We start from the raw sequence: 12,574 nt of genomic DNA, 5'->3' as shown, positions 1-12,574 counted from the left end.
ACCGAACATCAATTTCTTAGCACTCCTTAAACTCTTAATTCTTTATTGCCGAACAACCCCATATATAAACACCATTTAAAACATAATCTGCATTTCATCAACTCAAAAGTTGAAATATCTCACAGGATACGCAATCGTGAGGTAATGTAGAAGATCTGGACTCACATTAATGAGTCAACGAATTAATGATGCGTGGGGACCACTTGATATTTTATTGCCACCAACAGTTCAAGGAAATTATTTATTCATACAAATTCAGAAAAAGATAGAGAGAGAAACAGAAATAGTACAGTATTTGTTATATTGATAGAAAGATCGGTATAGATTCTACCGATCTAAAAAATCAGAACACTTAGGATAGGCAAAATTTCTACCCATCCTAACTTATCTCGGATCTTCTGTGAAGACGGTGCCTGAGAAGATCAAGAATTGATCTGTTGCTATTTTTGTTTTGAAGACGGTGTCACAGAAAATTCAAGAAGAGTTAGGATGGGTAGGAATTCTGCCTATCCTAAGTGTTCTGATTTTTTAGATCGATAGAATCTGTACCGATCTTTCTATCAATATAACAAATACTGTACTCGTTCTGTTTCTCTCTCTACCTTTTTTTCAATTTCTATGAATAAAAAATTTCCACAGTTCAACTCCAAGTCCCAAATTACAAATGGAGAACTGATAAGCCAATCAACACATTTCATATTCCTATCTTAGGAGCTCCTATAAGAATGAATATATATTTCTTAAAAATAAATAACATTTATGATTTGGATTTAACATTTAAAATTTAATACGTGATATTTTTTTTACGTAAGAGTCGGATCGTATCTGTGTTTTTTTTTTCTTTTTTCTTTTTTCCAAAGACAGATACATACAAATTTAATATCAAACATATTAAAAGTCAAATTGAATATCAAAACAAAATTAACATAAACTCGGCTAATAAATGAAGCTATTTTTTTCCCCTTTTGTATTTGTTACGAAAGAATTTACATGAGTTTGTTAGATCTTCTCATCTTTAATGTGACAGCTATTTTTTTAAGAGATTAAAAGTTTTGAAATGGAGAAGAACCAGATCCTTAATGTAATTTAAAAGCCCGAACTTGATCAGAATTGAAATTTAAAAGAACCATATCCGTATCTGTATCCGCATGGATATTCGAATATCGGATATCTGTATCTAATTTTCAGATACAGATGCATATACGATCGGATAATATCAAACCCGTTTGCATCCCTAAATTTATATCTTTTGTGGTGGAATTGAATGGCCAAAGCACGCCCAAACCAAGTACTACACTACTACCAAGGTTATTGAAACGGTTGCTAGAGTGGAAAAAAATGTGCTGTGTCGTGACTAACACGCCGTGACTTTGACCTCGTGCCGTGCCGTGACCAAGTGAACAGTGACCCGTGTCGTGCTGTGCTGGGACCAAAATGTCAAGGGGTGGTCACGGCACACGAGTCACGTCGTGACTCGCGTGCCGTGTTCAAATGTAACTGGTCACGTTTCTCACGTTTAACTATTTTTCATAATTTAAGTTAGTTTTTTCAAGATTCACCATTTTATTAAGACCCAACGGTCCTAATTACACGTGACTCGCGTGATTACGTGCCGTACCGTGACCAAAATGTCAAGGGGTGGTCACGACACACGAATCACAGCACGGAACAGTAACATGTGCCGTCCCATTTTTCCCACACTAACGGTTGCCCTTGAGTAAAAAAGATGAATGAATATTAGATGATTTTGATTAATTTTGGATTTGTTTTCAAGTGTTAAATTTAACACTTATTAAATCTGACAGTTTTCTTAAATAATATTTAAAACTTGTACGAAGTATTATTAGAGTAATTTTTACATTATACAATAATTTTTACGCTAGCAAAAGTTGTAGGAATACATTTATAAAAAGTACATACATATTAATTTTTTTTACTTAATTCTGGATTCATTCAAAGTGGATAAATTATCAAAATTGATAGTGTGTATGGTTTCTGTAAAGAAATATTGTGTATGGAAATGTGAAAATTGTGATTTCATTAATGAAGCAGGTAGCATATGTAAAGTGAAACTTGAAAGGCAACAAATTTTCTACACTAGTACATGGCATTATTTTTAAAGATCGTTAAGTTCTGATTTCTTAAATAATCAACAAGGTCTAAGTTTTGTAACATGTGGATAATACAAATATTATACAGAACAATATCGATATTTGTACGAATAAATAAAAAAAAATGTGTAAATTTGATAAGTAACAAGGAATAGTCGAATAGATATTATATTATTCATGCAATATTTAAACTCAAGAATAATTTTTCCAACTTTTAATATTCACAATAAATTTTCCAATCGTATTTCAATGTAACATACTACGGAAAATAGAAATGATATCCTCTGCGGAGTTTTTCCATGAGGAGCTGTGCGAACCTTTTAATCTGGTGCGTTCGTTTCGGATCGGACGGACCGGATTAAAAGTTCCGCAAATTTTGAGAATTTTTTTTTTTAAATTCGGGCAAGATCTGATCTGGTCCGTCTGATTTGAAACGAACGGACCAGATTAAAAGCTCCGCACGAAAAAACTCCGCAGAGGATACGCTTCCACATAAAATATTGCCTTAGCGACTAGGCCAAAAAATTATTCTCGTGTAATACATATATTTTTTTGAAAACATTATTATAAAGATTGATAATAGATGCATCTATTTTTTTTTTAGAGATTACGTATTTTTTGGGGTGCTTTTTGTAGCTGATCAGTCGAGACTTGACACACGTTATAAACAAATGAACCTAAAACAGAGAATCTACTTCAGAATGAATAAATGTTGCTAAAAAAGAACCCAAATTTTTCTTCCGAAAATATTATATTCGGACAACAAATATGTTGGCAAGCATGGAAATTGCAGCTGTGCATTTTTTTTCTTACAAAGATTGAAGTCTTTGTCAAACGCTCTGGAAGAAAAGTTAAAACCATTTTTTTGGAGACATTTGTTTTCTGTGGATGGTTTGCTCCCACAAAGCAGAGGATTCTTCGGTTTCATATTTAGCATGACAATTGTTTTTTAGAAGTCAAAAGCATGATGCACGTAATCTATAATTTAATAAAATCAACAGGATTCCTTGTTTCTTGAAAGTAATGCCCTCAACGTGCCATTATCTTCTGAAAGCATTATAATAATTTAATCGATTCAAGTTCTAATTACAAAGCGAAGATTACAAGATGTGATTTCTTTTGTGTTTTGCACGTGGATGTAAAAGTTGTGTGATTTTGACTTTAATTTGATTGAATATTGAGATGTTCAAAAATCATTACACATATATGATCTTTACCCTTTTTTTTTTTATATAATTTGTGATACAGAGTTCCCATATTAGGAATTCGGACTAGATACCGAGTTTTGCAGAGAACCGCATTTTTTTTATGGAGCATACAATATCTGATTATAATTGTCAATTTTGATGGTTTAGTCATTTAAAATTGTCACATAATTAACCCAAAACATATGGAATGCATCCAAATTGTTTGTAAATACTCCAAAACTATTTTGACATAAAATTTAGTATATACTGTTCCGAGATGGAGTCCATTGATTATTTAGTTGTTAATTGTCATTTTGCTAGATCTATATGGGTTTGGATTGCTATGTATAATATGTTTGTTTTTTAATGTAATTTTGTTCTCGATTTATGGGAATTGGATTATTGCATCCCTCTCAAAGATGCTAATTTAGTAGATATAATTTGTGGTGTTGTTTTATGAATCTTATGACTTGATAGAAATATAATTTTATTTAATGAAGGGCATATTCATCTTACCTTGTGAATTGAAAGACTTGATAGGCTCCACTATGGTTCCTATGGAGGTTATACATGATTCAATCCATATGTATAGAACACGGATAGCTTTGGTGCATGACACTGCCAATTCAAGCTCTTTTGTATCCTCTGCCAATTGGTAGTCTTATAGAGTCTTTTTTGAATATTGACATATATATGGAGTTTTTTGTGTTGTTATAGGCTGTTATGCATGTTTTTGTTGAATACTTGTTTCGGTTATTGCTATGTAGTAGGTTTTTACATATTGTCTTGTTTTGTTGATATACCTGGTACTAGTAATTGGTACCAGTTGAATATTGTAAAAAAAATTATTATATAAAAAATCAGTGGCTATGCCACTTCTTTGGAAAAAAAAAAAAAAAGTATTCTTACAACTTTTGCTAGCGTAAAAATTATTGTATAATGTAAAAATTACTCTAATAATACTTCGTACAAGTTTTAAATGTTATTTAAGAAAACTGTCAGATTTAATAATTTAACACTTGAAAACAAATCCAAAATTAATCAAAATCATCTAATATTCATTCTTCTTTTTTACTCAAGGTCAACCGTTTCAATTGACTGGGAACAACAAAATAGAGAGTAGTTAATTACACAAAGCAACCTAAATAAATATGAACATAAATTCGCAGGTGTAGTATCAAAAATGGAAAAAAAAAAAATGAATAGGCCTTAATAGTTCTCCCTCAACACGCAATATGTGTTTGTTTATTGAAAAAAGTGGCAAACAGTGTACAAACCATGGCCGCCACCGCAAGAAGGATAAATTGAATACAAGCAGGATCCAAGTTTGGACAAGAAAACTATAATACAAATAAACGGAATATAGAGATAATTTAAAAGATGAATACCACACTGTCGTGAACACGGGATTTCTGGTTTTGCGCAACACACTCAGATATCCACATCAGATTTCTAATCTCCTGCTCCCTCAGTCTCATGTATGCAAAGAACACACCATAGTGGAACTGCATTTTTATTATGTTCGAAAAGGTACAAATAAATTGTCAAACAAAAGAGTACATATGCTTCACAAAGTGCAATATGATTAAAGATAATGTAAGAGAAGTTACCTGCTGGTCAAAGGCAAGGCAGAGCCTTTTAACCTCTTCCTCGTAGAAGGCCTTGTCTAGCATCTGGCTTTCTCCATATGAGAGCTTAGCAAAGATAGATTGATATGGCGGGTACTTCTCCATTACACCACGGACCTGTAAAATAACACAAGTGAAATAAAAAACTCGATAAAACTAGACAAAAAGAAATGCAATTTACATTATAAACAAGATAAGAGAAATATAAAATTCCGTGCACATTTATATAATTCCGATCATATTTGTAAAGATAAAAATAATGGTGCAAAGGCAATCTGTTTAAGGGTTGAAGAATGAAAGTAAATAAATATAAGTTTTGACCAAGTCAATTGCTCTAGCTATTACTGATGCAGGGAGCAGACAAAACAGGCCATCAAAAGATTAATAGTGTACTGCGCTCGACCTAGGGCATCCCCATTTTATTACTTAAAAATAAACGAAAAAAAGGAAAGGTATACTGATTGTACAGACAGAAAATCAGTTAAAAGGGTAAAACACAGGTAAAAACATATACCTGGTCAATGTCCTCACAGATAGCAAGTTCTTCATGACCATATGGATACCTACCCCGAAAGGAGAATATTATTCTATATTAAATCAAAATAATGCACAACTCAATAAATTAGTAGAGGGCTTCAGCAAGCACTTACAACAAACCAAAATTGGAATAAAGCTTCTTCCGGTCATCCCTTGTCAGCTCTGTTCCAATACTATTATAGAAAAAACAAAAACAAAAAATAAGTTCACAAACAAAAGCCAGCTTGCACTAAAATGGTTCAATGAAATCAACGGCAAACCTTTCAAGACCCACCTGTTAATTGTTATATTGACAGCCCTCCGGTCGGCCTCAAATGCAAGGAGATCACACATTATCTCAGATGTTGCTCCGCCTAGTTTCTAATTCAGAAATTTAATAAGCAAATTTTTTTTTTTAAAAAAAAACTTTAACCAAGACCAAGTGGACAAGCTCTCAACCAACCAATAAAGTTACCTCACAAAATTTGTGGAAGTCCTCGAGGTATGCTTTGTACAGTGTATTCCTCATTATCTCTATGTTCATGTCATCCAAATCCTATAATTGCACATGACGAATGTAACTCAGAAATATTGTAACATAACCAAGTGAACAACATATAAAAAAAAATGGTCAAGAAGTACCTCAGAAGTAATGCACTCTGAGAAGTATGGGGCCAATGGAGTGTCTACAAGGACTAATCTGTAAAGTTCACGCATGTTCTGTGCAACTGCTAGTGATGCAATGCTGTAAAATAAAACGGAGGAATTAATTAAAAAATCCAGAAATATCATAAACATAACTCTGTAAATAGATTTAACTAATTGTTAAAGCCAAAACGAAGGAAACACGAGCAATACCTGTCAAACATACCCAAAGGATGACATTTCTCTAGAAGTTCATGCACATCTCTCTCATGCAATGCCCCAGTCACAATAAGCACAACATTATCAATCATATGCCCATAACTTCACAATAAAATACAAGAAAATCATTATACTTCTAATAGTAAAAATAGCACAACCAATTCAGAGATGATCATATACATATGAACTTGAAAATACTTACGTAATGTATTCCAAAAATGTTGATAATGGCTCAGTAGCCTGGCACATCATATGCTTGTATTCCTCCACCAAACTAAGAGTGCATTTCTCCACAATAGTAGTTGTGTGCAAAGGAGAAGGCTCTACAAATATTAACATGAGTTCTCAGAAATGAACACAAACATTTGCACATTTATTGCAAACCAGAATTGACATTTTTTTTTCATTTAAAGAAAAACCATCCTTAAAACAAGCGAAACATTAGGTGACCTCAATTGACATCAAAGCAAGCTCAGTTTACTCAAAACAAATTACCAATCTATATCAAAATCAACATTCATTTACCATTTTAAAGCAAACCAGACTTATCAAGCAGAATTTTACCAAATATCATAAATTAAAACCAGAGCAACATAGCGAAGTTTTGATTTTGCACACAAAATTCCACCAGTATATTGTATACAAGTGAATTATAGTTGGATTCAGCTTCTTCTTATAATTTGCATAAAAGTGGAAACCAGAGCAGCTCTGCTCAATTTCAACACTGTACACAATAATTATCCTAGTAAATATAACCCAAAAACATTTAGCCGGATCACACTACAAAGTCATTTTTCCTGATCCTTTGTTACTTGCGCAGACCAAATTAGAGGTTATAAGAAACTCAAAGCTAAAGTGAGTTCCACTTATAGGAACGGTCAAAATAGACTGCTTCAAAGATCAGATCAAATCATAAATTGGACAATCTTGCCTACATACACCTAATTAAGCTCAAAATTCTCAAATTGCGCAACAATATATACCATTCTGTAAGTAGCGACCGTATTCCGTAGCAGAGAGGTGCATCTTGATATCGTCTAGGCTTTCGCACTGGCACAAGTTGTTGTAATCAGCGGCGGTGAGCAGACCGGAGCGGTAACCCCTTACGATCGCCTCCAGATAACCATCGTTTATGTTGAAGTTCAAAGCCTCGAATCCGTACATCTTCGCGAGAAATTAGGGTGTCAGATCCGGTCACCGCCGGTTCGATCTCAATCGTGTTAGATAGATCGAGCGAGAGATCGAGAGGAAGAAAATAGAGAGAGAACCCTATAGACCGAAGAAATTGGAAGAGGAGAGAACGATGACCGATAAGCATGATAAGGTCATTATTCTCCATTTCGAACAACTGGACACGTCCATTAATTTTTAATTCCTGACGCCTGCGGCCTGTCATACACGAATGCGTTTCCTCTGCATCAACTCAAAAGGGAATCTTTTGAGTTAATGAATCCGACACTGCTTATAACATTAGGGGTTTTTCAATATTAGTGCATATTTAATTCACACGAATCTTAATACAAATTGAACAGTTGAGATTCATTAACTCAAAAGGTTCTCTTTTGAGTTAATGCAATGGATATGAATTCGTCATACACCGGCCCCAGCGATCCAAATTGTGGTAGAGCTCATGGATGAACAAATCCGAATTTCTTATTTGTTATATCTTAAAATAATAAAATTTTATAAAGTAGTTGGAAAAAACTAAAAAAATAATCTGTTCATTGATAGTTTGCGTTTTTTTTTTCGGAGGTGAAGCTTCAGCTATATTTTGAACAGCATGCTTAAAATACTACAAATAAAAATTTCGGTATAAAAATCCGCCAAATAATGGGATAAAATAAAATATCTGGCAAACATTACTCAATAGTTATACGAATATCTGAATAAATAATTTTAAAAAAATGTCAAATGGTTGCATCAGATCAGAGCGTGATATGTTTATTTAGAATTACATTATAAGTAGTGATATTTTTTTCCGAAATTTTTTTAGTTAACACTCTAATAATTTAAAATTAATTAGTTACCATTGTTTAGTTTAAAATTGAAAATATATCGCCCACGCAAGTTCAATTCACGCATCAAATTGGACTGGCTTGCGCACCAAATTTTGTTTTAGTTATGTTCTATGAGTGAGTCTATGGTACTATGCATATTACGATTTGGCTCGTAATACGGCTCAATATTTGACTTTTCAAAATCCTAACGGTCGATCCGAACCGTTCATCTTGTTCTCCATATTAATATGTGTTTGGAGACCAAATTTTACATTTTTTGAATTTTTTTTACTATTTTTTTAGATTTATTGAAAATCACTGTTTTTGAATGATCCAGAATTTTCAGATCAAGTGATTTTCTAAATAGTACAAAAATAGTAAATGGATCCCTCCTCTTCTTAAATATATGATTTTTTTTGCAAAAAACCATTTATTTACGATCTATCTTTATCTTCTGTTAATTAAAGGTGTTTCTGTGCGGAAGAAACTATAGCGAAAGATGCTAGGCATTTAAAATTCCTCAGTGCGGAAGAAACTATAGGATATGGCCTTGCTGATCGAATTATCTACTCGATGGCTGACTGCTTCGATAAACAAGTACCTCCTTTTTTAAAGTTCTCTTCCTTTTCTGTGCACAAGGAAATGCTTGTATAAAGTCTCTTTTTTTATATGCATACTCCGTAAAAGCCCTGCACCTCTTTGGCTTTTACGGAATATGCATATAAAACAGGAGGTCAAATAGACTTCATACTAGAGCTCGGCTCAGTCCTGATTATAACTGTAATTATAAAATCCCAACTTGAACAAAACCATGCAAAAAAGGTAGAAATTACTTCATGAATTACTTTATGTGTTTCCTTTTCATATTTCTTTTATCTAAGCTATGCAACTTTGTTGGGGCAGAATACACAACTTTATCTAAGCTTCTTTTTTTTTTGAGATAAAAAATAGAGGTCAGTTTTCCAACCTTTTTTTAATGTTCATAAAAAATCATTTCCCCTTATTCGGTTTCATCGTCTTTCGCCACTATATCAAATGCTAGTTCTTAAAATTTTGAACGGAAAAACATATTATTATATTATTGTTATTATTATTTCACAACTCCACAAGCCACAATTAATCTTGGGCACCAGTGAAAGTACCAAAACTATCTACAACTATATAACTCACCATAAAATTAATCAACCTGTGACGACCTGACATCCTTGGAATTGAACAAGAACAAGATAAAAAATTATTTATTAACATTGTTGTTACTGGTTTCCACATTGCTAAACAGAGTTGACCCGACGAGCCAAACGTACCTAGTCATGCCATGTGATCAATTTTTTCAATATTGTTTATTTATTTAAATTTACTTTGCAATGTTTTCTTTTTATTAAGCATATTATTGATATGTTTCTATGAACTAACTTAATATTTGAAAAATTAATTAAGCGCAATCAGTCATATCATTTATATTAACCACACGTAATGTGACCATTCGCATAGTGTGACTGACAGACCTAATATGGCCTAGGGGTTGGCAATTGCCTACTCTGAATTTTGGGAGAGAAAAAAAATTCACCCGCATATTTTTCGACTATTGCCTACTTCTAGTAAACAAGTTTGCCTACTTTTGACCAAATTTATTATCTTCTCAACTCATTTTCTTCCCTATCCAACTTACTTTCTTGCCTACCCTAGCCGAATTTCTCCATTTGCCTCTAGTCACTTTCTTTCATTATTTTAATTACGTCACGTCAAAGGAATTTTTGGTCATGTATCATAACGTAACCAAGTTACAACATGTAAATCACGTCACGTCGCATCATGTCATATTTTTCATTTCCTAATTGTGAGGGAAGGAGCTAAAAAGAGATGTCATGTAATGCAATATGCAACATAGTGGGGTAATAGTTAGCTCAAGTTCATGTCTTCATTTCCAAACAGTTCCTCTCTTAAAAAGCAAGTTGAATTGAGTCTGGGGATAACACTATTCAACTACTTAAAAAGAACAAAGATTTCGTATATAATTTAATTTGTACAGTAGTATTTTACATCATAACTATGAAATATCTATCATCACATTGCACACACTCAGCACATACAATACCATAATTTTTTCTCTTCTGAGTTTATTTCCTGGAACTCAATTTCCGGTAAACTAAAAATCCTATGGAAACTGCTGCTACTGCAATTGCAATTTCCTTCCTATTCTTCTTTATAGTGTCCCTCATGCTATCCAAAGATGCATACTCAGACCAACCTCTTGCTCCTTGGCTAATTTTCTCTTTCCAAGTGACAATATTTTTCTTTTCATTCTTTTTCATTGTTTTCTCTTTGTTCTCACCTGAACTGGTACTCTGTTTCCATTTATTTATTGCATCATTGTTTTCTCTTTGTTCTCCTCTAGACTTCGGCTTAACCTCTTCATCTTTCTTCAGACTAGTTTGCTCAGGTTCTTCCTTTGGTTTAGTTTCTTCCTCTTTTTTCTCACTAGCCTTTTCCTCATCTGTTGGCTCGGCCTTATATTTCATTATCGGTTGGTATGAAGGTGCCTGTTAACAAGTACAGAGAAGAAAATTTTGTAATTTTCAAAAGTTAAATTGTATGTTCCAAATCAAATAAACATTTCTAATTGTTTAAATAAATATAATTATCTCTGTGATGTCCTACCCTCTCTTTTATCCCAGGCATGCTTGTTCCCTCCTTTGCCTTAGCCAATTCCTCTTTCTTCTCACCATTGGTTGTTGGTTCATCCTGAAATATTTAAAACATTATAAAATTCAGTATTTTTCATAATGTTGCCTTAAAATCCAGAGCAGCTGTTTATCATATTCAAGTTAATATATATTTGTAAAACATAATGTTGACTGCCAAATTGGGGGATTGCATGCAGCTCATAGATTTTATTTTCAGCTATTTGGTTCAGTTAGGAGCAAATTAAAGATTAATTAATAATCCTAAGATATTAAATTTTGTAGATTTTTATGAGGTAGTTAACTTTTATAAATTCACTAACCCAACCATTATTCATGGATTCTTATTCATGTTTCATGAAATAAGACCAATACTACCTTATTCCTTAATTAATTTCCAACCAAATTATGTGAATTTGAAAGTCTATCGAAATTTCTCTTATATATATTACCTCGACTTTCTTGTCAGTTTCAGCCTCCTTCGGCTTAACCGCTTCATCTTTTTTCAGACTAGTTTGCTCAGGTTCTTCCTTCGGTTTAGTTTCTTCCTCTTTTTTCTCACTAGCCTTTTCCTCATCTGTTGGCTTAGCCTCTGCCTCCTCTGTACTATTCTTTACCTCTTGGTTTGAAGGTAATGCCTGTTAACAAGTACAGAGAAGAAAATTTTGTAATTTTTCAAAAGTTAAATTGTATGTTGCAAATCAAATAAACATTTCTAATTGTTTAAATAAATATAATTATCTCTGTGATGTCCAACCTTCTCTCTCTTGGGCAAGGTTAGACTAAGAACTTCCCTTTCAAATTTGCCTCTTATCTTTTCAATATCAGAGTCTGGTGGAAGCTGAATAACCTTGTTGAATCGTTTGCATTTGTTATCACCAAATTGTTTCTGGCCTTTAACTGAGAGTTTGCCCGTGGAATCAACTTGCACTCTGAAATATTCCTTTCTGAACCCTATATTCAATATAGAGAGAGAGAGAGAGAAAAACAAAAATTAGAAAAAGATAGCATTTCTTGAACAATATTTGAGAAGAAACAAAAAGGAATACTATACAATTAGTTGATATTGCCAACCAACAATTTTCGCTGAATATCAGTCTTACATTATGTATACAATTATACATAATATTATAGGGTGCATTTTAGAAATAAAATTATGTGTGGGTCCCACAAAGAAATATGCACTTTAAAAAAAAAGTTACTTGGTATTACTATGGACTGCACTATTACAAATAGAACATATTCAATCTTGTATTTAATTAAAAACTCACAATCACAATCAAGCACAAATTAAACCAAATTTGGTATTATGGCAACAAAACAAATTATACACAAGGTTATCGAATGAAACATATAATACACAAAGTTTGTGGACCATATTGAAAAAAATGCATGACCTTACTATGTGAATTAAATATCCTTGTTTACCTGGAAGATTAACAATTAGGACATATTTTTCAGGTAATTCCTGCAGCTCAGATACAGGCTCAAAATCTTCAAATTTGAGCTCGTCCTTCTTCATTTGCTTTGTTGCCATAATACCAAATTTGGTTTAATTTGTGCTTGATTGTGATTGTGAGTGGTGGTGAT

The 12,574-nt window shown here is 32.9% G+C and overlaps 2 protein-coding genes across 2 annotated transcripts; both read right to left on the bottom strand.

The window, feature by feature from the left end:
• Positions 1–4,515: 4,515 nt before the first annotated feature.
• On the bottom strand, positions 4,516–7,644 carry LOC144562715 (putative V-type proton ATPase subunit d). The gene is made up of 10 exons (XM_078311955.1): positions 7,290–7,644; positions 6,509–6,629; positions 6,301–6,408; positions 6,085–6,187; positions 5,918–5,998; positions 5,738–5,823; positions 5,577–5,636; positions 5,441–5,489; positions 4,909–5,043; positions 4,516–4,803 (listed from the first exon to the last, which is right to left on the bottom strand). The coding sequence occupies exons 1-10, from the start codon at positions 7,468–7,470 to the stop codon at positions 4,672–4,674; spliced, it is 1,056 nt and encodes a 351-aa protein (XP_078168081.1). The 5' UTR covers positions 7,471–7,644; the 3' UTR covers positions 4,516–4,671.
• A 2,723-nt stretch (positions 7,645–10,367) lies between these two features.
• On the bottom strand, positions 10,368–12,566 carry LOC144562993 (uncharacterized). The gene is made up of 5 exons (XM_078312365.1): positions 12,413–12,566; positions 11,742–11,938; positions 11,437–11,622; positions 10,962–11,045; positions 10,368–10,843 (listed from the first exon to the last, which is right to left on the bottom strand). The coding sequence occupies exons 1-5, from the start codon at positions 12,519–12,521 to the stop codon at positions 10,421–10,423; spliced, it is 999 nt and encodes a 332-aa protein (XP_078168491.1). The 5' UTR covers positions 12,522–12,566; the 3' UTR covers positions 10,368–10,420.
• Between the last annotated feature and the right edge of the window lie 8 nt (positions 12,567–12,574).

This window comes from Carex rostrata, chromosome 12 (assembly GCF_964058835.1).
Source record: "Carex rostrata chromosome 12, lpCarRost1.2, whole genome shotgun sequence".
NCBI classification, from domain to species: Eukaryota; Viridiplantae; Streptophyta; class Magnoliopsida; order Poales; family Cyperaceae; genus Carex; species Carex rostrata.
This window is presented reverse-complemented; position numbering and strand designations above follow the sequence as displayed.